The sequence below is a fragment of the Corapipo altera genome, unplaced genomic scaffold, assembly GCF_003945725.1.
Source record: "Corapipo altera isolate COAL_440 unplaced genomic scaffold, ASM394572v1 62, whole genome shotgun sequence".
NCBI classification, from domain to species: Eukaryota; Metazoa; Chordata; class Aves; order Passeriformes; family Pipridae; genus Corapipo; species Corapipo altera.
Genome location: NW_020884894.1, coordinates 10,392,009 through 10,418,685, shown reverse-complemented (window position 1 = coordinate 10,418,685; position 26,677 = coordinate 10,392,009). Strand labels below are relative to the sequence as shown.

The 26,677-nt window shown below is 55.2% G+C and overlaps 3 protein-coding genes across 5 annotated transcripts in view; 1 reads left to right on the top strand and 2 right to left on the bottom strand.

Moving 5' to 3' along the window:
* The window catches only part of KIAA0895L (KIAA0895 like), an 11,976-nt gene extending 585 nt beyond the window's left edge, over positions 1–11,391 (top strand). Inside the window, exons 2-7 of the mRNA XM_027646967.1 lie at positions 5–121; positions 4,237–4,380; positions 8,400–8,532; positions 8,913–9,218; positions 9,958–10,055; positions 10,577–11,391. Coding sequence (XP_027502768.1) covers positions 5–121; positions 4,237–4,380; positions 8,400–8,532; positions 8,913–9,218; positions 9,958–10,055; positions 10,577–10,741 — 963 coding nt within the window. The 3' untranslated portion in view covers positions 10,742–11,391. The remainder of the gene's footprint in view (positions 1–4; positions 122–4,236; positions 4,381–8,399; positions 8,533–8,912; positions 9,219–9,957; positions 10,056–10,576) is intronic.
* A 606-nt stretch (positions 11,392–11,997) lies between these two features.
* TMEM208 (transmembrane protein 208) lies at positions 11,998–25,493 on the bottom strand. Its single transcript, XM_027646674.1, has 7 exons — positions 25,489–25,493; positions 17,105–17,133; positions 16,936–17,031; positions 16,788–16,847; positions 16,536–16,672; positions 13,501–13,585; positions 11,998–12,452 (listed from the first exon to the last, which is right to left on the bottom strand). Exons 2-7 carry the CDS (start codon positions 17,108–17,110, stop codon positions 12,315–12,317), a joined length of 522 nt encoding a protein of 173 aa, XP_027502475.1. The 5' UTR covers positions 17,111–17,133; positions 25,489–25,493; the 3' UTR covers positions 11,998–12,314.
* ELMO3 (engulfment and cell motility 3) lies at positions 18,459–26,555 on the bottom strand. 3 transcript variants are annotated; one of them, XM_027646555.1, is made up of 20 exons: positions 26,432–26,555; positions 26,299–26,339; positions 26,121–26,193; positions 25,991–26,041; positions 25,336–25,505; positions 24,555–24,654; positions 24,299–24,450; positions 24,136–24,214; positions 23,488–23,538; positions 23,002–23,124; positions 22,705–22,836; positions 22,328–22,432; positions 21,689–21,797; positions 21,337–21,473; positions 21,080–21,243; positions 20,872–20,984; positions 20,509–20,613; positions 20,085–20,167; positions 19,769–19,849; positions 18,459–19,612 (listed from the first exon to the last, which is right to left on the bottom strand). In XM_027646555.1, the coding sequence occupies exons 1-20, from the start codon at positions 26,507–26,509 to the stop codon at positions 19,400–19,402; spliced, it is 2,160 nt and encodes a 719-aa protein (XP_027502356.1). In that variant the 5' UTR covers positions 26,510–26,555; the 3' UTR covers positions 18,459–19,399. The 3 variants fall into 3 exon arrangements, with proteins under 3 accessions (XP_027502356.1, XP_027502357.1, XP_027502358.1); XM_027646556.1 differs by lacking the exon at positions 25,991–26,041; XM_027646557.1 differs by lacking the exons at positions 22,328–22,432; positions 22,705–22,836; positions 23,002–23,124; ... (7 more) ...; positions 26,299–26,339; positions 26,432–26,555 and having other exon boundaries at positions 21,337–21,429; positions 21,689–21,796.
* Between the last annotated feature and the right edge of the window lie 122 nt (positions 26,556–26,677).

Below are 26,677 nucleotides of genomic sequence, written 5' to 3'. Positions count from 1 at the left end.
GGAGCGGGAGCGGTTCTTCCGCGCCAGCTTCGCGTACGACCCGCAGTTCGAGTACGCGGAGCCGGTGCCCGCCGCCGTCCTGGACAAGTACGGGGCCGCCTCCGACCGCTTCGTGACTCAGGTGAGGCGGGGAGGGATGCTCGGGCTGGGGGGAGGAGGAGAAGGAACGGGGGGGGACCCTGGCTTGCCAGATTTTCCGTGAGAGGGTGTGGGGTACCCACGTGCCGCCGGGATGTGTCGTGGTGGAACCGCTCCGTGGTGGGGCCGGTCAGGCGCTGGTCCATGCTCACAGAATCCTGGAATGGTTTGGGATGGAAGGGATCTTAAAGACCCCACCTCCAGCCATGGGCAGTGACATCTTGCACTAGACCAGGTTGCTCCAGGTCCCATCCAACCTGGCCTTGGACACTTCCAGGGATGGGGCATCCACAGCTTCTCTGGGAAACCTGTGCCAGTGCCTCACCACCCTCACAGCAAAGAATTTCTTCCTAATGTCCAACCTAAACCCACTCTTCTGTCAATTCTAAGCCATTCCCCCTTGTCCATGTGAAACCTCACAGCCTGCTTTCCTTCCCAGCTGCTGCCTGATCCTACTCCCCTCAACATCTTTTGTATCCTGCCTTCAGCACGCTCACCCTGTGATTTCTTAAACCTGTTTTTAGTTACCTCACCTACCTGCAGGAATAGTACCTGCTCTGTGGGTGATGTGGGTGCTGGTCATACTGGTGCTGGGTGATACCACCAGTGTTGGCCAAGCTGGATGAGGCTTTGAGCAGCCTGGTCTAGTGGAAGTTGTCCCTGCCCATGGATGGGGGGTTGGAACTAGACAATCTTTAAGGTCACTTTCCATCCAAACCAGTCTGTGATTCTGTGATCAAACTGTCTCCTGCTTACGTTGGGAGCCGTGCTCCATCAGGGGCACCTTGCTGGTGTGTTTTTGCACCTTGTTGCTGTAGAAATAGCAGCCAAGGATCTGGAGCACATGTGTGACAGTGTGGGAAGCTGTCCTTAGCCTGAATGTCCTGGTGGTTAAGTCTGGCTTGTTTTGTGGAAGGCCTAAAGGTTGTGGCAGCATCCTTAAGGCATCAGCAAATATGGTTGTTAATGATATTAGTTGGTGTAGACTCTACTTAAGGAGTCTGTATGATTTTGTGTAACTGTGTCTGTGTTTCCACTGTTGAAATATTCCCAACTTGCTCTCTGCCATGGGCATAGCACTGAGCAAACAGCTCCTGGTCATTCAACAGGAGGAAAGAGTCAGGAGCATGCTTTCAGGGTGCTCTGCCCACCAACGAGCCTTTCCAGGATGCAGGGAGTGCAGCTGCTGCATGCTTGGTGCTGGGAGCCCAGCCATGCCCCAAAAACAGTTTGCCAAAACCAGTTTGCTTCCAGGAGTGAGCATCCTGCCTCTGGGAAGAGCATCCTTCCTGCCACACAAACAAGGGAACAGATAAAAACCTCTGATCCTGAATTCTGACTGGCACACCAGAGCTGTTTCTTTGCACCTCCCAGTCGGGAGTGATTTGTTCAAATAACAACTTCTTTGCTGATTTATTTATTGTTTTTTGAATGTTTACTTCTTCCTGCATCACTGCCCATGTCTCTGCCTGGATTATTATCCAGATGATTCAGGCCCTTTCTGTAAACAGCTTTCTAAGCAGTTCATCATTCCCAGTGCCTGCCATACCTCTGCCCCAGATAAACTAGTACCAACAAGGCTGTTGCAGGGAAGATGCTCCAACTCCTGCAAAGACCTCGCTGGCTTTTTTGCATTTCCCTCCTGTGTTTCAGTGCTGTTTCTTTCCCTGAGTCATGCAGTAAAATGAGTTGCTCGGAGCTGTTTCCCTCGTGCTTTCTCTTTTGGTGCAGTGGACTTACAGCATAGTAGAAGACAAATAATTGAGATTATTTTTCTCTGGGCAGTACTTTGAATGAATGGAATTAAGAGCTTGTAACCACTGTAAATGTGGATCCTGAAACGTTTTGCAAGGGACATTAAGTGTTGAGTGTCTCTACCAATGTTTCTCTGAGTTCTCCTGTGTCCATGTGATGGGACAGTATTCATGTCACTGTTCCTTTGCTCTTCCCTGCAGTGACCTCCTTCCAGTCTCTTTTATTTTGGGAAGCCTTTTTCCTTGTCAGCTCACTATTAGCTATAAACTGTTTTTATTTGCAAAGACCTTCATTAATCATAGAGCTTCAATAAGTGAGACATTTTGCTAAGTCAGCATCCTTGGACATGAGCAGGCAAACCAACACCAGCTCCCTGCCTCCAGCTGCTTCACCAGCTGCTCTGCATGTGCTAGGGGGGGTTATTCAGTAGAAAAATTAAATGAACCAGGACTATTCTTCCAGCCTGTGGAGGCTCATCACCCTGGAGATCACATCCCTGGTTTGTCACGTGAATGTGAGCACCACCAGCACGGAGCTGGGGCTGGAGGATTTGTTATCCCACTGCATGTGGTGGGTGCACTGATTTGGAGACGCTCAGAACACTAAACCTGATATCTCAGGAATTTTGCTCTCCAGGATGTGCACTGAAGTTCGGGGAGGAGCGTACTCTTTGTTGTCTTACTCCTGGGCACCAGCTGTGCTGGGTTTCTCTTGGCTTGGTGCTTTGGGTCCCCTGGGAGGAGAGAGAGCAAGTGGCTGAGCAGAGGTGGGAGGACAAAAGGTCTTTTTTTCTGCCTTGGTCGATGGGAGGTTATCTTGTGGCACTGCAAAAATGGGCATGATCATTCAGCAAACAAAGCAAAAAAAAAAAAAAAAAAAAACCAAAAAAACCCCCAACCTAGAAAACACAAAACAAAATCAGAAGACAAAAACCGAGCACAACTTCTCCTGGGAAAACACTGTAAGTGACTTGAGAATAAAAAACAGCTGTGAAAACTGCCCAGGGAAGGAAAACCAGTACCTTCTGCAGGGGTAGAGGAGGTTGCCCACAGATGCAGATCACAAAGCTCCTTTTAGGGTCATAGAGTTGTTTAAGTGGGACAAGACCCTTAAGATCGAGTTCAGCCATTACCCCAACATTGCCAATCCCACCACTAAGCCATGTCCCCAAGTGCCACATCTACAGGTCTTTTAAATCCCACCAGGGATGGTGACTCCACCGCTTCCCTGGGCAGCCTGTCCCAATGTTTGACAACCGTTTCCATGAAGAAATTTTTCCTGATATCCTACCTAAGCCTCCCCTGGCAATACTTGAGGCCATTTCCTCTTGTCTTATGGAGTGTTGGATGAATACTGGTGGTGAGCACCCATCTCCTGATCCTGGGTGACCTTAGGAAGGGAGAGAAGGGATGGGATGCCCTCCACGGGGCTCCGGCTGCTGCCTGAAGCCCATAAGAGAGCAAAGTGGGTTTGCTCAGCAGGAGGAGGTAAAACACCCACTGTTCAAGAGCAGCACTTGGTCCTGGGCTGGGAAGCCTGGCAGCAGCTCAGCCAGGTTTGCAGATGCAATAAAACTGCTGGAAAGCCTCCAGAACTGGTTGAAAGCCATTGTCATCTGCTTTGGGATATATATTACTATAATATTAATACATATTAAAATATATTCCAATGACCGGAGAAAGTCATTGCTTGAAAATGTCTACAATGAGAACACACTTTTGGGGGAGGAAACATGCTCATAAATGTTCATGTTTTATAGGTGCTCCATAAATGTTAATGCAGATAATGGAGCACGTGCTGCTGTTATTAGAAGGCTGTTGGGTGTGCAGCAGGCTGGTGGTGCTGAGACCCTATTTGGAGCAGCACCACTGCAGAGGGTGATGCACAACTTTACTGCCAGGCTGGGAATTCAGCGCTGTAGGGAGAAACTCTCAGGGTGAAAAAGCAAACAGGGAAGCTGGAGCTCTTTTGTGCAAGCACCAGAGTTTGAAAGGAGAACTGAAAGCAGAAAAGATTGAAAATGATCACGGCTTTAACCACGCTGAGACGACGCAGTTTCACTTCTCCTTGGCCCCGTTCCCACAGGAGATGCTTGCAAGGGTGACAAAAAGCAGAAAGGACATGCTGTGGGTCGTGCTGATTGTGTGAAGTGTCTGCCTGTCCTGGTGGCCACCTCCAGCTGGGTCAGTCTCCTTGTTTTTTTTAGGTATCACAGAACCACCTCTCATTTTAGAGGCGTTAATCAGGGATTATCTCCTCTGGCTTCATCGCACATGGGATTTCAAGGCGTATTTTTAAGCAGGGAGGATGTTTGCACTGGTGTTTTGTTTCTGTGTGTGGCAGGCTATCAGGATCATCCGTACAGTCCTGGAGAAGTATGGGACCTACGAGAGCTTCGAGGTCGCCACGGGCGGGAGGCTGCTGAGCAAGTGCCAGATCTGGTCCGTGATCCGAAAGTACATGCAGAAGGAAGGCTGTGTGGGAGAGGTAAATCCACATCCCTCCTTTATCGCTGGTAAAATACAGCAAAATATTTATTTTCTGATAGAAAGCACTCAGATTAAGAAATGTTTTGGCTACAAAGAGGAGATTTTTCTACTCTGAGCTGTGGTGTCTGTCCTTTCATCTTCGGCTTGGCTGTGTTCGCTGTACCCTGGCACTGGGACATGGGTGCTGGTTTCCCACCAATTTCCTGTGATTTTTTCCACATGTATCTCCCTTTTATGCTTGAGAGAGAAGAGGGAGCTGCTACGTGTCTGTGTGGCCATGCCAGGAGCCTTTTGCTGCGTGCATGAGGCATCAATTACTGTGGGGAAGTCATCTGCTGTTGGCGGTGGGATGGCAGACGTCTCCAACAGCTGCCTTTGCCCACGTGTCCAAAAGCAAAGCCAGGGGCAGAGATTTCCTGCTGTCCTGCAAGACATGTCAGGTCATGGTGCTTTGAAACCCCAAGCTTGGGTTTTAAGGCTGGGAAATAGGTGGTTAAGATGCAACAGTACCCATGTGGGATGGAGCCTGGGGAGTTCAGCATCTCTTAACCTGGTTTCTCTGCACCCCTAGCAGCATCCAGGACAGGATGTCCCACAGCTGCAGTTAAGGGGCATTCTTTTTTCCTCTTCTGCCAGCAAGGTGTGGGCAAAATACTTCCAGTGTCCTGGATTCAAGGGCTAAGAAGGATTTCTGGACCTGGCTTTGTGTGGTTTGGCTTGCGGGGCTACCTTGGGCTGTTGGCTGCAGGGCAGAGCTCATGCAGTGCTGGCTGACGTGGCAGCTTCCTCACCACTGCCTCTTGGCCAGACTGTGTTTCCTACCTCTGATTTTTCACCTCCATCTCCAAACAGGGTTGTTGATGAGCATTTCTCCAAAGCATCACCTTGCCCAGTGGTTCCCAGAGCATTCCATACCTGCAAAAGTGGGAATGAGTGGTCCCCTGAGGCCCCACCTGCTCAGGGGATGTTTCTCATCCAGCACCCTTGGTTTGCCCTGATCCCTCCTGAGGGTGTCCCTGTGATGTGGATTTGGCACCTTGGCCTCCTAAGCCTTTGCTTTGGACAGAAAGGATTTCTGCAGGTCTTTTCCTATAATTCAGCTGCCTTTGAGTGCCCAGAACCAGTCTCAATACCCAGACAGAAAGCTGGCCATGACACTTATGACATGCTAGTTGAGCTCTACATCTTGGTTTTATTAACTGATCAGTTTTAAGTATTCTCTTTTCCATTAACTGGGCTCCGGCTGGGCAGAAAGCCATCTTTTTTTCTTACATACTGGTGTAAAGTGGCTTCCTTCCAACCCTGTGTAATTCTCCCTTTGCTCAGAGCTATTAGGGCTTGGACTCAATGAACCCTGTGGGTCCCTTCCAACTCAGGGCAATGCAGGGTTCAGTCACTGTGTTTGCACATCGGTGTGCGAGATACGGGGCCGTTTTATCTGGGACTTCTGCTAGGTGCTTTTAAAACAATTGGAGCCCTAGTTTGTTCCTTTCTATCCATTAGAATGTCTCTGGAGTAGGGAAGAGGGAAGGGTTTCACCTGCTCTCAACGCAGCGATGTTGGCAGAGCTCGCTCCCTGCGCAGGAACAAAACCTGCTGAAACTTCTGCGTCGCTGATAATTTCACACCCTGTCGGGGAACTGGGTGGTTCCAGGCGTGTATCTCTCTCCCTGCACCTGTACCTCTTGATTCCTGACTTTCACCATCTGTGCCCTGTCTGTTCTGCCGTGCCCTTTGCTTCCCTGGTACATACTAATCACGATGGCTTGCTTAAAAAAAAAAAAAGGAGAAACTCATGTGGTGGTAGCGTGAGGCCCAGAGACCGAGCGGCTGGTGTGTCCCTGCCCACAGTCAGTCCTGGCAGGCAGCATGGCCAGGCTGGTGGCAGCCACTGCAGGCAGCTGCCCTATGTCCCCGTCACCGATCGGCAAAGGCAGGAAGGATCCCGCTTTCTGGCACCGCAGGCAGCACGCTCCTGGGTAAGTATTCCTGCTGTAATTAACTCTGTGCCCTCAAAAGCTGCTTTTTTTCGGGGTCCAAGCTGCAGATCCTGAAGCTCTTCTGCTTTTCTTCTGCCTCAGGACGGAGGTGACGCTGCCGGAGCTCGGAGGTCTCCGTGTGGATTTTGGCGAGCTCACAGCTTGCAGCGGAGAAACACCTGGCTCCATTGGTAAGTTCTGCATGGTAATCCCTGGGGTTGTGGAATGTTGTCAGCCTAAACAGCGCTAGCTGGTGTCTCCTGGGATCCCATCCGTGGTGTCCCACTACCTCTGAGCTGCCTTCTCAGTGTTGGAGATCCTGAGCAGTGCTGGTGTCCTGGGCAGAGGCAAAACCCTGTGCTCTGGTGCTGTGGGGCCACCAGGAGCCTTCCCTCAGTTCCTTGGGATGAGCTTTTTCTCCATCATTTAATCCACGAAAGCTGAGCAGAAGCTTTGTTGGGCCATGAGAATGCACTGGGGAGGCTGCTCAGAGCAAGAGAGGTCACAGACCTGGAGGGCTGGCACTGCTGCTGCAGGAGCAGGATTTTGGCCGGAGTCACAGCCTTGGTTGTAACAACATCAGCAAAGCTGGAGGGTCCTGAAATAAGGCAAATGGTGCTGCTCAGTGGGATGGGATGGGCTGCAGCAGGCAGCAGAATGGCAGTGTTTGTGAAGCTGCGGTCTCCAGCAATGCCAGAAGTCCCTTTCCAGTGCTCCTGGGTGACTGGCTCTGTGTGGGGAGTCAGAGGTGAACTGACAAGTCTCTTCTCTGCATTGGAGGGATCCCTTTTCACACTGGTGTATTTAAATCCAGGTAAGCAGTTACGCTGTAAGTATTTTGTGCTGTTCGTTTGCCCAGCGGTGGAGTCTGTTAAGCTGCTCTTTTGGCTTTCATAATAAATAATAATAATATTAATAATAAATCTCATTTAAAGCAAACCAATTCAGTCTCCTCTCTTTTTTTTTTTTTTTTATTGAAAGAAAGAACTGTCACTTAGTAATGCATGCACATGTTTTCATCCTGAAAAGTGTCAGCTGTGAAATAACAGATGGTTTGTAGAGTTAATATGTATGTGGGGGAACAGTTTTGATTGCTGTCCTTAGGGTTACCACTGCCAAACCTTGGATGCAAGAGCTCCCAGGGACCATCTCCAGCCATGCTGCAGCTTTGAGTCACTGCAGGTCTGAAGTTGGGTGGTCAAAAAATGCTGCTTGGTTTGCACATTAACTCCTGTTCATGGAGAGCATCTCTCTTGGCTCCAGTGCTTGCAGTAGCCAGTTTTCCCAAAATAGCTGGTTCTTTTTGTGTAAAGATATTGACTAGTCCTGCACATGTGATGCCCATCCCTGCTGTGAATTATGGCCAGCACACACGGTTCCTTCTGTGAGGGTGGGCTGGCATGGAGCCATCCTCACTGCTCATGTTTTGGAGCCTTGAATGGAGAGAATCTGCAGAGGAGTCCGTGAAGATGGAGCCAGAGCCTTGGGCCCCTAAGGATATGTTTTTTGGGAGGTGCAGAGGTTGGACCCATAACAACGTTGGCGCTGTTGGGTGTTCAGAGCAGGGTTGTTTTGGTGGCCAAAGTTAGTGCTCCATCCCACTGCCAGTGGGGATGCAGAAGGGGGACCAGGCAAGTCTCCAGAGCATGCCTGTCATGTGTGGCCACAAAATTGTGGGGAGCCCATGGGAACAAGCCGGTGGAGGTAATGCTGGAGCCAGAGGGATGCTGGAGGAGGCTGCTCAGCAGCTGCCCACTGCCCCCACAGTGCCTGCTCAGCTTTATTGGCTGTAAAGAGATTAAAGGAGCTATTTCATCCCCTGCATGGGATCATCTCTTTCCTCTCATTATCCCCCCCAGTGGCTCCTGCTGTCTGTGGTTCCTTTGGGGAGCTGCAGCACATGCTGGTGATGGTGCAGCAGAGCCAAACGGTGCCACCTGTGGTGTCATTGGCTTTTTTCTGACCATCTGCCACCATGTCAGGCTCTGCTGAGAGCCAAGACCCTGCTGATGGCAGTTGCCTCCTCCTCCTTCTGCAGGTGGTGGTGCAGCTCACGGATGACCTCCTGTCCCAGGCAGTGATGATGGTGGAGGACAGCAGGCCCACACTGGCCATCAACCTGGCTGGAGCCCGGCAGCACTGGCTGGAGGGGATGCTGCGCCACGAGATAGGTCAGCAGGGGGGGAAGGTGGCTGTGGGTGGGGGACACAGCAGGGAGGATGCTGTGAACATCCTTGGGGTAACAGCCTGGGGCAAGGTGGTACCCACAGGTCCTGCAAGGAGGCATCCTGGGCAGGTTTTGGAAGGGGCTGAGGCCACCTGCATCCCTCTCTGTGTGCAGGGAGGGCATGTTGGGCACCCACCTGTTTACTCATGTCCTGGCCTCCTCCTGGGTACCAGAGAAATACCTGGGTACCTGGATACCACGGCATCATCACCGGCCAAGACTGGAGCTGGCACCCAACCCCAGCAATTCAGGGCAGGGGGGGTGGGAGCTGAGCCTTTTTGGAGGCTGTGGGTGACCACACTCACTCCTGTCCCCCCTCCCCAGGCACCCACTACATCCGGGGGGTGAACAACACCCGCCAGCCCTGGCACAGCTCCGAGGGCCGCAAGCAGTACAGCCTGAAACCCGCCAACCCCACGGAGGAAGGCTTGGCCAGCCTGCACAGCGTCCTCTTCCGCAAGCAGCCCTTCCTGTGGCGGGCAGCCCTGCTCTACTACACCATCGAGCGGGCCAGCCGCCTCTCCTTCTCCGCCCTCTTCCAGGACCTGGAGCAGTACGTCCAGGACGCCGGTGTCCGGTGGGAGTACTGCGTGCGGGCAAAGCGGGGCCAGACTGACACCTCACAGCCAGGTACCACCAGGGGGGTGCAGAGCCTTTGGGTTTTGGGAGAGGTTCTGTGTATTTTTTGTTAAGGGCAAACCAGCAGGTTGCTGTGTTCTGCTGCTGGGTGTGTTGAGCGTCACCAGTCCTGTAGTGGTGGCACAGGCAGCGGCTGGAACACAAAGAGTAAATTTATTTCCATTACCTCACTAACCAGGGGATCCCCAAAGCAGAGGGTACACAAGATCAGAGGATCACTGGCCTGCTGTTCACGGGCTTATCAAGAGTTACTCCCAGGTGCAAGGTCACTTGAGCAGTTTACAATCCACCCTAGCAGTCTTCTGTTTTTAACCCCTTCCTCCCAACATGTAGCCGTGGCAGCCCTGCCTCACATCCCTCCCCATCCCCAGCACCACTCTCCTCTGGGATTACACTTGTCCCATAGCAGTGACTTGCATAAGCTTCTGGGGAGGCAGCAAAGGAGAGGAAAAATGAGAATTACTGTGGATACATTTGGATTCTTGCACTGGTTTAACCATTAAAAAAATTACTTTGGAAGAAGGACGAGACCATCCCAGTGAGGTCTGGGGAGCTCTTGCTGCACCCAGCTGCCTCCCCAGTGCTCGTGCCTTGGCACCCAGCAGTCCTGAGCCCTGGCACACTCGTGGTCCAGTGCTGTCATTGTGTTTATTGCAATCAGTAAACATCCGGGAAGTGGTGGGTGGTGGGAAGCCAGGCTCCCTCTCCCAGGCCTCTTCTGCTCTTCCAGGCTGTTTCAGTAAGGACCAGGTCTACCTGGACGGGATTCTCCGCATCCTGCGCCATCGGCAGACCATCGACTTCCCACTGCTGGCTGCCCTTGGGAAGGTAATGGCTGGGAGTGGGAGGGGGGGCAGGGAGTGGCTCATCCCAGAGTCCCATCCCTAAGATCACACAGGCTCTCTCTTGATCCCATGGCTTCCCAAAACCCAGCCCTTGCCTGGCAGCCCTTCCACTCTTTGCCTTTCCCTGCGCTTACGGGTCTCTGTGGAGCAGGGAAAGGCAGTGCTGGGTAGGATGCAAGGAAGGACAGGACAATCCATAATCCTCTGTGGGAGACTTTTGGGAAGAGGCTTAACCCAGCAGGTTAAGCTTTGCTGGCCCTCAGCCACAGCAGTCCTGCTGTCACCTGGCCCTGCAGTGACAGAAAATTACCAAAACCACAAATCCCTGCAAATCCCACACCCCCAGCAGCTTTCCCGCTGCCTCCCCACAGGCAGGAGGGATATTTGGGCAGTGGGGGGGGTAGGGGGTGAACCAGGTGGTCTGCACGGGGGCCAGATGCCCCCTTGGCACCTGCCAGGGTTTGGAATGGAGGGGACTGACCCTGTCTCCCTGCTTCCCATCAGGTCTCCTATGAAGATGTGAATCGGCTGAAGAAATTCGGGGTCCTGGAGAAGGCCCGCATCCCCCATTTCATGCAGGACCTGGAGCGGTACATGAAGCAGCTGGATCACATTGTCACCACAAACGGCCTGAATGAGGAGGAACTGGAGCAGCTGCTGCCTGACTGAGGGGCATCCCCCAAACCAGCACCCCAAGGGTGTAACTGGTGCCATTTATTGGGTATTTACTGGGGCTGGAGGAGAGGGCAGAGCCCGAGCCGGGCGGCCGCTGTGCATGTACCGCTGTGTAGGGTAGCGCGGCCGAGGGCCGGTGTGGTTAGTGTTGATGTGTCCCCCCCCAACATCGTCCCTGTGTATTTTGGGGACGGCTGTGCAGCTCCACGTGGCTTTGGGGAGCTGGAGAAGAGCGTTCAGGGGGAGGGAGGGCAGAGCTGGGGCGATGTGCTGGTCCCCGAGTGCAGAAGGCTGTGCTGGGGGAGTTGCAATGGGGGGGTTTCCGTAGGGTTCCAGGGGTGCTCCCAGCACTGTGGGGGCACCAACATGGGGTCAGCAGCCAGGGCTGGGGGCTCTGGGCTGTGCCTGGCAGGGAGTAAGGGCTGGCCTGCACGCACAGATCTCCCCATGAATGCCTTTGCTGCTCCCTACTCTTTCCATCACGCCCCCCACCAGCAGGAGGAAGGACTTTAACCCCCCAAATACCAATCTCTGCCCAGCTCTGCACCCCAACTACAGCCATCCTGCCTGGCTTTGAGGACTCAGGGTGGGGACTGGGCTTGATGTTAGTCAAAAGTGTGTAATAAAGATGATGTAATGGAAAAGACACGTGGGCAAAAGGTTGTGGATAGCATCAAAAACCAGGCTGGCACCACTGTGAGCACCCACTGTGCATCACATTGGCACAGGCAAAGCTGTGTGGTCTGAGCTGGTGCGTCAGGAGCGGGAAGGGGTCACTGGGGTCTGTAAAACAACATACTGGGCAGGGACAACATCAATAAATCAAAGTAGGCAAACATAAAAACTGCCCTGGTCTCTAACACATGAACTCTGCAGCAGTCATGGCTCCCCTGGGAGAACCCTCCTCAAAAAATAAAAAAAAACAAACCCACAGCTTCTTGTCTTACATCACACTGAGCTCCTGCAAAGGTAGCACAGGCCAGTCTACGGCTCCAGAGAGCTCAGGCTCAATCCCAAAAGCATAAAGTTTGGCTGCAAACCCAGTGCCCAGCACCCCCAGCTGCCCCACGCTCCTGATCCCGCAGGGCAGCCGCGGTTCCTCCACAGGGTGCAGGCAGGGCAGCACAGACCAAACCTGGGAAAAGGAGGAAAGCACTTGTCTCTGGGGATTCTGCTTCCCTCTGGTCCGGATCTCCAGGAACACACTGGCATTTTTCACAGCTCCCCTGCGTGAACGCACTGCCAGCACGGTCAGTTAGACTCTGCTCTTTAATGTACTATTTCCTCCAACATTGCACTCCCCAAGCTCGAACGCGATACAGCGCTGCTTTAAAAAGGTATTTACACACATCCCAGCATCACCCCCCGCCTTGTCATCCCAAGGAGCAAGGCCTCAGCCGGCACCAAGACCCAACCAAGGGAAGTCTCTTGCGGCCTTTCGAGCGGAATGGCAGCAGTGACAGAGGGGCAAGAGCTACTGCGGTGGTTTCGGATTGGTTTCGGTCGCATCCCTGATGAAACAACAGCGTGGAGATGAGAGATCACGTTATCTACCCCCAGGCCAGGGCTAGAAACGCTTCATCTGCCGGCGTTCTTGTCGGCGCTGCTTCTTCTCGTTGGGCTCCTGGGCGGTGGGTGAAGCCTCTGCCGTGAGCCAGGGCCCCAGGATGTTCACCCAGAGGAGGTAGAGCGCGCGCCCCGGAGCCTGCAAAACACACGTGGCACAAACTCGGTCACTCTGGGGACAGCACGGGCTGGTCCTACTGAGGGAGACAAAGGAGCTGGAAGTATCCCCACAGGCTGGATCAGAGGCACCTCAGGATGCAGGGAAATCAAAGGTGGTGGCGGGCGGCCAAAATAAACGGCCTGATTTCATTTCGTTTCATTTAGGAACTCGCATATGTATACAGCTCTTAGGCTTCATATATGGAAATCCCAGCATCGGGTCTGAATTACCCAGAGGGATCCAACTGCCCAGACATTCCGTCTCTCCTTCCTTCAGAAAACACACCCGCATTGCTCTGAATTTAAAAAAAGAAAAAAAAAAAGCGATCCAGATGGTCTCCAGGGGACAACCAAGTCTAGGCTGCCCTCTGCCAGGCCAGTTAGAGAGGAATTTGTGGGTGAGGACTGAAATGAGATCAAGGACTGAAACAGGGTAACTTTCCATTCTCCCACAATTGCCTTCTGTACCTTTGTGTGATATCCTCAAAGCAACTGTGGGATTTTTTAACCAACTGAAGATTTTTTGTCCTTCTGCACAAGCAGCTTTAGCTGGAGGCACATGACAAATGTTTCAGGAGCAGAAAGAGTTTGGTCTGTTAAGGGGAAATCAATGCCTACAGCATTTTATCTACCAATAGGCACAGTGTCCAGCCTTGGTCCATGCTGAATGACTGAGAAAGCCAAACAAGAAGAAACACTGTTTGTAACAGTCACAGAAAAGCTCTGTGCTCAAAGACAGCTTTGATCTGCCTCGTGTTTCTTGTTGCCCTTTCACAGGACCAGAGGGAAAGGCAAAGGCCAGCCTAGTTTTTGTGTGGTTGACCCAGAGGGATCAGGACTTCTTTGCCATGTATGGCCTCATTTTTAAACAAGATTTGACAAGGAGATTAAAAAACATATCAGAAAATAGCTTGGACCTGAAACAGGACACTGAACTGAAATGGATAAATAATGTCCTCAGTCCTGAAGACAGGGAAAGACACGGACAGTGCAGAGCAAGAAGGAAAACAGCAGTGGCTGGGGCTTACCAAGAGCCAGAAGTACCAGACGTAGGGTGAGAAGCAGCTCAGCACTTGGACTATAGCTGTCAGCAGGATCACATCCTTGAGGTGCCTGAGGGAAGAAAAGCAAAGCACTGAGCTTCCATTCCAGCCCACGCCAGCTCCTCTGCCAACCCAGCCTGTCTGCACCACCTCCAGGGAGGGACCCTGCCCCACCCAACCCAAGGACTGCCCTGCTTTGCCACACAGTTATCTAGAAGAATCTGAGCAGTAATCAAGCAACAAAAAATAATCTGACGGGTTAAAGAGCTGAGCTCCCTCTGAAAAAAAAAGGCCATTGAGAAAGCTGAGGAATTGATGGGGGATGGAAACCAGCAACAAAACCGCCACCCAGCCCTACAGCTGAAACAGCAGCCAGTGCCTGCTGATTTGACACCTATCTTGACATAAAGTATAGCTGCTCATGACTGGCTGTGCTGAAGGGAGCCAGGAATCTTCCCCGTGCCATTTCACAGGCTGACAGACACACTCAGGGTCACAAAAGGACAAGCACATCAGCAAGCTGAGCTACAGCAACAGACTGGCTCCTCCCCCTCCCCTCTTGTTTATCTGACTCCAGCATCTTCCATGCCAGCCTGAGGCAGAGCTGGGAGCAGCTATGGAGGGGAACAAGCTACCCCCGCCTCAACCACCACCCTCAGGGCATCTGACGCCCAGGAGAGGTAAACAGGTATTAGTTTTTCAACACAAGCCTCGGGGAGTGCCATGAAGGGTTAGAAAAACACCAACTCTCACTCTTGTTAAATCATCAGCTGCTGGAGAAAGATATTCTCCAGTCACATCCAAGACTGGAGACAAGAAAACAAAGGCAATGGCAAAGTGCAAAGCAAACTGACCACAAACAACATCGACTCAAGACACTGCAGAATCCACCACCAACAGCTCTACAACAAGACATGGAGGTTCAGTAATCTCAGGCATCACCAGAGGCCACAGAGGGGTGAGCTCCCACCAAACCCAGCTCTCCCAGAGACCAGCAAAGCGGGCCTTCCTCAACCCCAGAGCAACACAAAGCATCCATTTCAGTTACAGACAGCACGAGAGAAACACTATCAAAGCCACAGCATTCCAGGAGCACCTCCAAAGGAGCACACTCAGCTGAGAGGCAGGAAACATCCACTTCTTTCTGAAGTAACCACTAGCTTAGAGTGGTTCCCTGGTCCCAAAAGAGGTAACTTAGAGGTACAGGGTAGGGATGGGAACTTCAGCTCTGCAGGTTTTGTTCTTACAGCTCTGCCTCCTCTGTGTTTTGTACAGCCCATGCCTCAGATGAGCATCAGTTCATTTTAGTGTGTCATAAACCTCAGCCCAATTGCTCAGGCAGAAAAACCTCAGTGCCTCAATACCAAGGGAAGTACATCTGCAACCAGGACTGCAGCAGAGCAGGTAATGGGATCCCTGTGCTACATCCTGTCAGTTGTTTCCCCTGGGAGCACCATCACACACACATGGGACGGTTATTGGGGCACCCTCTCTGCCTTGCACAACTCCCAGGGGCATCTCTCACAACCACAAACATCAAACTTTTGTATTTTCCCTCCTCGACTGTCCCATGTTTTGTTTCACTACAAAGGTATTAAAAATATTTTGCAATTCCACTCTAGAAAGCCAAACCAGTGGAAAATGGGAGAAAAACACCTGGCTGACCAGCAGGAAAATTAAGTCTCTATAGGATGAAGAGGGGGTAAAGCACCCAGCTCACAGGTCACACTAGAAATAACCCCCTCTCCTCCTGGCCACCTCGTCCCTCAGCTGAGTCTCTTACACCTGACATGAGTCACTCCTGCTGCAGGTACAAAAAGGTGCCACTCCACTAACACACAAGATGAGAGCTCACCCTGTGCACAGAGAGCAGGTTCTGTGCCCCCCAAGTCAGTCTGCCTGCTGATAACATCCCCAGCCAAAACCCAAACTTCAGTTAGGAAAAGTTAAAACTACACACATCAATATGTGGCCCTGCCAGCACTAAGAACACCTGATGTGACACAGAGGCCTCAGCTGGAAACAAGGCCCCACTGTGCTGCTTCAAAAGCCTGGCAGCAGGGGAAGGATGGAGGTAAACACTGAATGGTAGGTCAAGGACATAGGAGGGAAGGGGCCGAGGACCCCAGTACCTCACTAAGCACGTGCTGAAGATCCCCAGCAGAAGCTGGACCAACAGACAGAGGCTGAGGGCAGGGAGGACAGAGAGCAAAGCCTGATGTGTCCACAACTACCTGGCAGTTTTCTGTAACTAGTCTGAGGCTCACTGGTGGAAAACAAGTAAATCTAGAAGGTATTTCTGCTGTTCCAGTACTGCTGTCTCCTTATTTTATTTAACAGCACTTCTCAGGAATTACTGTTATGTGTCCCTTGACCAAGGAAAGGACAGTTACAGCAGCGCCAAGAACACTGGACAGGCAAACACTGTCTGCAGACAGACACGAGGAATGCACAAGCATGGGGGATAGAAATGGCTGAGGAGGTCACAGGAGCTGGCTGAGACAGAGAGGAGAATTTTCAGTGTGTAGAACAGTTCAAGACATGGCCACTTTGCAGCCAGGATGGGGTAACTGGCAGCACATGCCCTTCTGCTCAGTCAAGCACCACCTGCAGTGCTGGTTTAAAAAGAAAATATATATCACTGTGTGCTGCGGCAGCATGCACAGTGTCAGTGCTGTTTCTTCACTGAAAAATGATCATAAACTGCTCCCACTGAACTGTTTGTGATCTCTTACCTCTGCACCTCAGCCCTAAGAACAGTGACTGTGCCAGGCTGACACACCCACGTGGCAGCTCCTGACTGGGGCACGCCAAGCCAAGTGTTCAGATAACCAGGGCAGTTAGGGTACACTCTCAGAAAATACAGCTACGGGCTTCCAGCTCCCCTGATGCCCACACCACGGGCAATCTGGGGCAGGAGCTGAGGCCTGGCCTTCTCCTCGGGGGCCTCTCCTGGCTCTGCGCGCACGCTCAGGCAGCAGGTCCTGCTCACCTGGACTCGTGCGGGTGTGGACACTCACTCTGCCATCCCCTGCTCCATATTCAGGTCAATTCCCCCGTCGGCAAGGCTGCCATCGTCTGTGAAAGACGGCTTTGCCATGGAGTTCATGGACCGGTAGCTGGTGCCGTAGACCACCGAGCTGAAGGCGAACGCGAGCTGCAAGGAGGACACGGCGGTCAGCGGCAAAGAGCACGGCCGGGGGCCCGCGGGCCTCGGAGGAGCCCGGGCCCAGGAGCCCCCGCCGGGGCAGGGGACGGTGCCCGGCGCTCACCCACGTCCAGGCGGAGGCGGCGGGGTAGAAGATGACCAGGTTCACCAGGGCGTAGATGGCCTGCGGAGAGAGCACGGCTCGGCTGTCTGCCCGCCGCCCACCCCGGCCCGGCCCCGCGCCCCGCCGGGGCCCCCCCGGCCGCACTCACGGAGGCCCCCAGGATGATGCGGAGGTAGAAGCGCAGCGTCTCCCGGTTCTCCTCGAAGATCTGCTTCTTGCCCTTGGTGCCCGCCTTCCCCTTGGGCTGCGGAGCCAAGAGAGGCGGTCAGGCGCGTCCCCGGAGCCCGCCCGGCCCCGCTCCCCCGGCCCCAACTCACCGCCATGGCCGCGCCGGCTCCGCGCTCCGCTTCCCGCGGACGTGACGGGCCGGAAGCGGCGGAGCCGCGCCGGGAATGGCGGCACCGGGAAGGGGAGGGGACACCGCTGTACCGGGAGGGGACACCCCTGTACCGGGGACATCCCTGTGCCGGGAGGGGACACCCCTGTGCCGGGAGGGGACACCCCTGTACCGGGGACATCCCTGTGCCGGGAGGGGACAGCCCTGTGCCGGGAGGGGACACCCCTGTACCGGGGACATCCCTGTGCCGGGAGGGGACATCCCTGTGCCGGGAGGGGACAGCCCTGTGCCGGGAGGGGACACCCCTGTGCCGGGAGGGGACACCCCTGTGCCGGGGGACATCCCTGTGCCGGGGACATCCCTGACCCGGGGGACACCCCTGTCCCGGGAGGGGACACCCCTGTACCGGGGGACATCCCTGTGCTGGAGACATCCCTGTGCCGGGGGACACCTCTGACCCAGGGGACACCGCTGACCTGGGGGACATCCCTGTGTCGGGGACATCCCTGCCCCGTGGCCCTCCCACAAAATGACAGGATGAGTCAGTTTGGAAGCGACCCCAGTGGGTCAGTTGCTCCAACACCCCCTGCTCCAGCAGGGTCACCCCAGAGCAAGTGGCACAGGACTGTGTCCAGATGGTTCTTGAGTAGCCCCGGTGAGGGAGGCTCCACACCTTTTCTGGGTGATCTGTTACAGTGTGCGGTCACTCACACAGTAAAGAAGTTCTTCCTCATGTTCAGGTGTAACTTCCTGGGCATCAGTTTCTGCTCCGTTGCTTCTTGTCCTATTGTTGGGCACCACCAAGCAAAGCCTGGCTCCATCCTCTGACACTCTCCCTTTCAGATACTGATAGAGGTCCCCTGCCAATCATCTCTTCTTGAGGCTGAACAGGTCCAACTCCCTCAGCCTCTCCTTGTAAGAGTGATGCTCCAGTCTCTTAATCATATTTGTTGCCATCTGCTGAACCTGCTCCAGGAGCTCCCTGTCTCTCTTGTACTGAAGAGTTGAGACTCTCAATCCCCTCCACAGGCCTGGGGACATGGGCACACACACAGCCCCCTCCATCACACACAGATCCCCAGAGAGTTTCTCCACTTCCCAGCACCAGAGGACCCTGAGGCCTTTCCCCCAGCCCCACTGTGCAGCCACAGGGTTTGGGGTGCTGGTGACAGCCTTCCCCATTTCAGCCCCCCCTCCTTACAGCCCCTTGACCCACCTGTGCCCATCATCCTCCCAGCTTCTGGCAGCCACAGCTCTGTCCCAGTCTTACTCACTCTGGCCCCTTCTGACCCGCTAGTCTGAGCCCTTCCCCAAATCTTTGGCAAGGACACATCTCCGAGTTCTCCACAGGTGTTTATTGTCCTGTACACAGGAGGCAGAGGCACAGCTGGATCCCCGTGACCTGCGGCTGTGGTTGTTACCACAACACCCCTGGGAGAAGCTGCAGGCACGAGGAGGTGCAGGGCACTGGGGTGGGGGCCGTGGGGGCAGGGAGGAGGTAGCTTGTCGTGGTGCAGTAGTGCAGCAGCATGGCTGAAGTGTGCAAGTGCCCGCCCAGGGCGGGGGGAAGGCACCAGGATTGGCAAAACATCACAGTGCTGGGCAGCAAGGGCAGATTGGGGTCTCCTCCTCACCAGGCCCAGCTGACTGGTGCTGGGAAAAGGGGGCTTGTTCCCTAAAAACCCCCCTTCCAGGACAAGGCTCAGCAAAAACACATTTCAGTGTGGAAGGGACCTGGCAGGCACACCGTGCTCAGGAGAGGCTGTCTCCTTGACAAACTTAGTGGAAAGATGTGTTTTATCCTTTTCCCAACCACCTTCTCGTCCAGAAAGGATCCCCTACACTGATGGCAAAAGTCAGGCAGTGCAGATTTGTACCTTTGTAGTGTTACCCCAGCTCCAGCTATCCCAGGGCTGCCTGTACCGTTATTCCTGCCCACATCCTTGCCCTCTCTGCCCAAAACCTGCCTGTAGTGTGTGTAGGGTCAGTGCCACCACAGAGGGGTTTGGCTGTCTGGGAAGAATTTTGTTTTGCCTGCCCATGGCAGGGGGGCAAAGCAGCTGAGTCACTCCCCTTGAACAAGAGCCTGACACTCAGCAGCTCATTCCCATGTTCTCACAGGAGGGCAGGATGCAGGCAGGAAAGGGTGGGCCACCCAAGCCCCCAGCCAGCACCTGGGCTTGTCCCTTTGGGCCAGAGATGAGGGACAGGGCCTGGAGGAAGGGGTTTGATTTTGAGGGGCATAGAGGGGAGGGTATGGGGCACAGGGAGGAACTCACTGCTCTGCATGGCTGAAGTCATAGCAGAAGTTTAAGTTGCTGGGGGGCTTTGGGATGGGAGGGGGGGTGTCGGGAATGCTGATGTTCTCCAGGTCCAGGAGCCGCAGCTTGAGCTCCATGGACAGCAGGACATCGAGGTCTGTCTGTGTTCGCTCACTCGTCATCTCCTTGCCCAGGAGCACGTTCAGCCCATCCGTCCAGAGGCAGAACTGGGGAAGCAGAGCACAGGTATCTCTGGCACCAGCCCTGGGCAGCCAGAGAGCACACCTCTCCCCCTCTGTGGTTCCCACTCCCCAGGACTCACTGCCCCGCCTGCAAAGGATGTCTGGCCACTGTGTGCCTCCCCAGAGGGCCCTTGGACTCACCTCGTACCGGGTGGGGGCAACGAAGTTGAGGCAGTATTCTTCCACATCATGCACAATGGAGAAGGCCAGCTCCAGGACATCCTGCCGGGACAGCACAAGGTGTAACCAGCCTCTCAGCTGGACTCTTTCCAACCCCGGCGGGGTTCAGAGCGGGAGCTGCCTCTCAGCCTCCTCCTCTGCGCCCCAGGAGATCCAAGAGGTCTCTGTCCATGAAACCACACCACCTGCCACCATTCATCCACCCCCAAAACCCATCCCCAGCTGGGGAGGAGAGTGTGCTGGGCCCCCTGGACAGGGAGGAGTGTGAGGGGCTGACCTTGTTCTGCTTCCCGGAGCTCTTCTCCTTTGTGTGTGGACACTCCTTCCCCACCAGCAGCATCTTCATGTCTGCCACAGGAACTGGGGCAAGTGGAGGAGCTGTGACCATCTCCTCTCCCCTTTTTCCCTTCCCCTCCCTCTCCTTTTCCTCCAGGTCCCTGGTACTCAGAGCCCAACACAGATGAAATAAGGGGGCTCACAGCCATCCACAACTCAGGGTGGGGGGCTCAAGCCACTCTGCAGTGACCTTTGGGGAGCCAGCGTGCTCCAGCCTGAACTCCCACAGCTCCCAGTCCCACAATACCAGTGGACACTGGGCCAGCTGCACAGCAGCCAGGCAGAGGGGGAATTCCCATCTTAAGGCAGTCTCAACTGGGACTCCCCTCCCTCCTTCCCAACCTCCCTTTCTCTTTATCACCTACTTTTCTCTGTCAAGCTCTCGATGGGGGGAGACTCCACCCCCTCCTCCACGTCCCCATAGTGCAGTACCTTGTGGTTGGGTGACAGGCGGCAGTACCACAGCTTGTCTGCAGCAGAAGAGACATGAGAAATGCTCAGTCTCCCCCCGCTGAGGTCCCCTTCCCAGGGGAGACAGAGCTGCCCCCATCATCTGCGCTCCCCATTTCTCTCTCTCACCCCGTGGATTAGCCCACACCAGCTGTCCAGGGAGCTGGGCACGCTACTCCCACAGATTAATTGCAACTTCCCCAGTGGCAAGGGATATGGGGACAAGCCTCTGCCCCCCTCCCAGGACCCCCGCCCAGGAGCAGGGGGCTGGCACCCACCCTGCCTGCGGCGGCTGCTAATCTTGCGGAAGAGGGTGCCCTCGCAGAGGTGCAGCAGGCGCTGCTGTCGGATCAGCTCCAGGAGCTCCGGCTTCAGCCTCTCCCGCAGTTCCCTGGGGCGAAAACCAGCAGAAGAGGAGCACAGCAACTTCGACAGGTGCTCGCTGACCTCCCCAGCCCCACAGTGTCACCCCCACAGCCCACTCACAGCACAGGCACAGCCAGCGTCTCCTCCTGGTGCAGCCGCTCTGTCTGCCGCAGCTTCAGGATCTCACTGTAGTTCAGTGAATTCACTCTGGTCTTGAACAGCTCCAGGGAGGTGGGCTTGAGGGCCAGGGTCCTGGTGATCTGGTCCCGCACCACCTGCATCACCTGCAGGGCCCAGGTCGTCAACCCCTGTCTGGCAACGCTCCCCAGAGCCCCTGAATTTGTGATCCCATCCAGGGCTGCAGCATCTCCTCACACCTTGTCAAAGTCCTCCTGGGTCGCACGCATCTCCTTCCAGGTCTTGTTCACCAGCTGGATGCAGATGCAGAAAAGCTCTTCAAAGAAATGATCCTGCCCGAAGAACATAGGGTAAAAGGCCTGAGCCGTCTCCGAGCCTGCGGTGAGAAGGACAGGTGATGCCAGACTCCCTAGTTTTTCCAGGGGATTTCAGTGTCCAGGAGAACCTAGACATTACCCAGCCCTACCTCCCCCTCCCCTGCTGTTGGCCACGCCAGAGCCTGGTGGCCCCACGGATGCAGCCCCCTGCCCTGGCAGCTCGTTTCCCCAGGCAGCAGGGCAGGCAGAAGGACAAGCCGGGGCGCACACGTACACGGCTCCCCGACGTGCAGGATCTCACAGAGGATCAGGGTGAGCTGGATGCTGCTTCGAGCAAAGGGACATTCGTGTTTGTCTTCCCGGCTGCTGTTCTCGAGGACAAACTGGAGGAGAGGGCCACACCTCACATTACACGGGCCATGAACTTGGAAGGCTGCCCCAACAGTGGGGCTCAGATGTCCCACACTCCTCCTGAATTCCTAGTCAAGCTGTCCCCACCCAGGTAAAGCCACCCCTAAAAGGAGTGATTCACTCTCCTCAGAATCCAGCCCCACCCTCCTACTTCCCCTGTGGCAGTGCATGAGCTGGTCACAGGCACTACAAGCAGGAGCATGGCTGATGCCCTGCTGGTTTTGCCCAAACTGCCTCAGTTTGCTCAAGGCCTGAAAACCAAGCTGTGGGCAAAACCCCAAAAACTATGGGAACCCTTCAGTGCCACCAGCCTCAAATGGCTTCTCCTGCCCACAGGGAGGACTCAGCTCCAGCTGAAACAGGGCAACAGTAGGATATTTGCCCAAAAGGGACAAGGGACATCCTTGCCTGGGTTTGGCCAAGGACAGGTCACAGGGAAAGGAAAAACAGGTGGAGATCCAGTAACTCTCCACCAGGGAGCTCCCTGGGAGAGCACACGCACCCTGCTGTAGGCAATGGGAGTGTTCCTGGAGAAATACACCATGTTGTCCAGGGCAAGGAGTCCTGGTGGGGCACGGCGGAGGTCCTCTGCTGGGTTGCTGTTGTTCTAAGAGGACACAAAGGATGCAGTTTAGCAGCTACAACTTTCTTCTCCGAGCAGCAGAGTCCTCCCGATGCAGCCACGGGGTTTTCCTTGGAGTCCCGGCACATCCACACACTTGCTGTTCCAGATTCCCGAGGGAGCAGAAGGGAGGTACTGCATGGTGGTCCATCAGCATCAACAGGGACACCAGGCTTAGGGGAGCCATCAGAAGGTGTCCACAAGGCTGTGTGGGGGAGCCAGCTTGGGGCTGGGGAAGGGATGCGGGGGGGACGCACCATGAAGCCCAGCTTGCGGAATTCCTTGGCACACAGGGATCGCCGGCGCTCGGTGCTGAAGTTGCCGGCAGGCGCCTCGCTCTCCGACTCAAAGGCAGTTTGGCGCAGGGACTGGAGGAGCTCCCGCTGTTCCTGGAGGGAGAGCAGAGAGGAGGGGATGTCTGTGAGCCCCACACGAGCAGGTTCTCCCAGGGCAAACCCACGATGAAATCAAATGTGCTGGGTTCACCCAAATGCGAGCTGCTTCCACAGGTGGAAGAGACCAGGACCAGACTCGTAAGGAGAGCACTCCCAGACCTGTGAATAGGGATCCATGGAGGTCCTCATGCGATGCTCACACAGGTTGAGGCTGACAGACTGCAGCACATACAGGTAATGGGCCATCTCGTCCCCCAGTGGCTCAGAGCTGTGGATGATGTTCTACAGGAGATCACAAGTGAGAAGGTTCCCCCAGGCTGCTGCTCTCAGTTCCTCCAAGCCCAGAGCCCAAAAGCCTAAGCCCAGCAGGTCCTGCTGCTCAAAGGGGTGTTGGGAAGTGGGAAGCTCCCCTCGGGGTTGGGGAAGAGCTGTGTGCACTGAACTGCAGGCAGATGGTGGTGCAACCCTGGGCACAAGGGTGCCAGCAGAGCAGCACCCATATGAGATATCAAGAAAGGGGTGTGGGCACACAGATAACCCAGCCAGGCACGGTCACCAAAGGCTGGGGCTCAGGGGACAGGGCCTGGGGAGGAAGGACAGAGAATGAAGCACTCAGCAGACTCTTGCACAGTCCCAACTCCTCACCTTGTGGATAAACTGCCTGATGTTCTTCTCTCTTAGGTAGTCCATCATGTCCTAGGAAGAGAAAAGGCTGTGAGATGTGCTCAGCACACCACTTTTTCCTCCTCCCAAAAAAAGCTGGTGTTCCCACTGTCAACCCGATTCCCTGCTTAGTTTAGCTATGGGCCACAGGCAAGGTGGGGACAGAAAGGACCTGGCAGTCTCAAGAGTGACACCAGCGAGCAGGAGACCTGCTTCCAGCTTCCACTGCCCTGGAACCAGGACATGCCCACCCCAATGGGGCTCAAACAGATCCTCCTACCAGGCTGCCAGGACAGGTTGTGTCAGTCAAGAAGAGGCAGAATGAGGACACTGACTTTAAACGTGTCTGGGCATCTCTTGCAGCCCTGCCATCCCAAAGAACACAAACCCCACAGCAGAGGACCCAGATGCCCAAGGTCCCATCACAGGGAGGGCCCCCACCACGACAGCTCAGACGTGCCAGGCACTGGGGCTGGGCCATCGCAGCCACTGTGCCACCACCAGCTGTGACACTCCTGCCATTTGAGGCAGAACTACTGGCAGCTGAGGGCTCTCAGCAGAGCACCCCAGTGACAGGGGAGCTGTGGTGCCTGGCTCTGCAAGGCCACCACCCTGCCTGGTGCCCCTCACCCGCCGCTCGGCGTCGGTCGCCGTCAGCAGCAGCGCGATGAGCAGGGCCATGGCCTTCAGCTGCAGCTGGGCATTTGTCCTGTGGGAGGAAGAGGAGGAGCACTGTGAGAACCACCAGCTCCGAGGGTGGGGGCGAACGGTGCTCTGGCCTCTCTCCACTTACACCTGCAGGTGGGTGAGAAGACGATCCAACGTCACTTCTTTTTTGACCAGCTCAAAGAGGACGCGACTGGTAGGCACCATGTTCTCCAGGATAGACAAGGAGAGCTGCTGGATGGATGCATCCACCGCATTCATATTGACATAACTCATTATCTACGAGAGACAAAACCATCCGTCGAGGGCAGGCTGAGCCTGGGGGACAAGGACAACGAGGAATACCAAGAGTACAGGCTGTGGAGGCTGCAGAAGGTGCTTACCTTCTTGATGAAGACTGTACTAAGATTTTCCCAGGAAACAAAATCATGCTCCATCAGCTCTGTGAAGGCTTTCAGGGTGTGAGCCAGCATCTCCCCTGTACTGGAGGGACAGATGAACAAAGGCAGTGAGGAGAAGAAAGGAAAGAGACTGTTGGGTTAGAAATGACTCTCACTTAGTCATCCCAGGAAGTCAGGGCAGGGGAAGTTCAATAGTTGGAAAGCTGCATTACCATGGTACAAAGATCACTGCAGATAAACTACCCCATATCCCTCCCTGTGATTCTAAGAAACATATGTTGTGCTGCCTGGTTTTAGGCTCTACATTCTCTGTGTGACAGGAGCTCAGAGGAGATGCACCATCACATCCTGAACAAGTCACACAGGCACTTGTATTTGGCAACTGGGGTTTTCTTGAACTGCCTGAAAATCCCTGGCAGATAAAACCTCAGGACAGAGGGTTTATTTGGCATGGCAGGAATGAGGAGCAGCAGCAGAGGCCAAGATAATCACAGGAGGTTTCCTGGTAGCAAAACCCGTGAGGCTACAGGTGACCCAGCCAGCAAAGGGATGGGAGGTTCAAGTCTGGGCACATTCACAAGGAGTCAGGACCACATATCCCTGGGGACCTTCCCCTGGCTGCCAGCATGCAGGGACACAGCCACAGTGCAGGCATCAACAAGTCAGGAACACAAAGAGAGTCCACTCCAACACCCAGCTTGGAGCTCATGCAGCATTAGCAAGGCAGAAGAAAAGTCAAAGAAGGTCGTGTCCTGATACTCACTCATTCCCTTCTTCCACAATAGAGTAAATCTGTTTCAAGCCATTCCTGCTGATGAACTCTTGAGCAAAGGTAACATCTTGGGAGAGGCTTGCAAGCTTCTTCAGTGAGTCAGTCTTCACATCCGCGTTCTTGCTCTGGATCCCGCTGTACAACCGCTCTGCTTCTTGGTCCTACCAGGAAGGAAAGAATCAAGCCAAAGGGGCTCATCGAAAGACAGTGAGAAGCTTGAAGAAGGCTGGAAGAGCTGAAGCGCAAGTTTTGGAAGGGGTCTCAGCCTAGAGCAGCCCCAGTGAGGTGCTGGACTGAGAGACAGAGCCACCAGAGCAGAGACCAGGAGGAGCTGAGGACAGAGGTCAAGCTGGCATGACACCAAGAACACTTGATGAGTTGGCCCACGCGTCCAAAGCATCTCAAGATGATTTAGTTTCTCTTCAAACTCCCCCAAGCTCTGCCGAGGGAAAATGAAGGCTGAGCCATGTCTCCTGCCCGTGTTATTTCTGCTGGGTCTGAGGCACTGGAAGGAGCCACCACGAGCTCAAGTCACCGAGGGAGCCAGCGGCAGAGGGCTCGGAGCCCCGCACTGCCCCACCGCAGGGACACATCCCACCAGAGCACACAGCGCAGGAGGAGACGCGGGGGGCGCAGAGGGATGTACCGGGGAGGTGGTCAGCCGCAAAATGCTCCCGTTCTTAATCTCCCTGCGGTTCTGTAAGGAGAGAGAGGCACGGGTGAGCCGGTGAGCTCCGCGCCGGCGGGGCCGGGAGGGGCCGGGGGGGCTGTCTCACCGACTCGGTGATGTAGGTCTGCCGCCCGTCCGCGTACTGCAGCGCGTAGTGCTCGGCGTTGGGCAGGCTCCACCTGCGGGCACGGGCGGCCGGTCACGGCCCCGGCACGGCCACAGCCGGCGGCCGTCGGGGCTGCCACGACCTGTCCCGACCCGGCGGAGGCGGGCGCGGTACTCACGCGTCGCAGACGTCCTTGAGCACCGCGGAGAGGGGCTTGGTCTGCGGGGCGAGAGCGCGGCCGTGAGCCGGGGCTGGGAGGTGAAGTGGGGGGACACCACCGGGCGGGGGGTGCGGGGGGCGCCGGGCGGTACCTGCTGGAGCTCGATGAGCTGCGGGATGGCTCCCACCATCTGGATGGCGATCTTCACCACGTCCTTGGGCGGCGGCATGGCTCCCGCCGGGGCTCCGCGCCGCCCCACAGTTCCGGGTTGGTGCCGCCGCAGGGCCCGGCCCGGCCGCCGCACCGAGGCCTCTCCGCCGCCACCACCCAGCCCCGAGCAGGCCCGGCCCCCTCACCTGAGCTGACGCGGGTTCGCCGGGACCCACCTCCGCTCCCG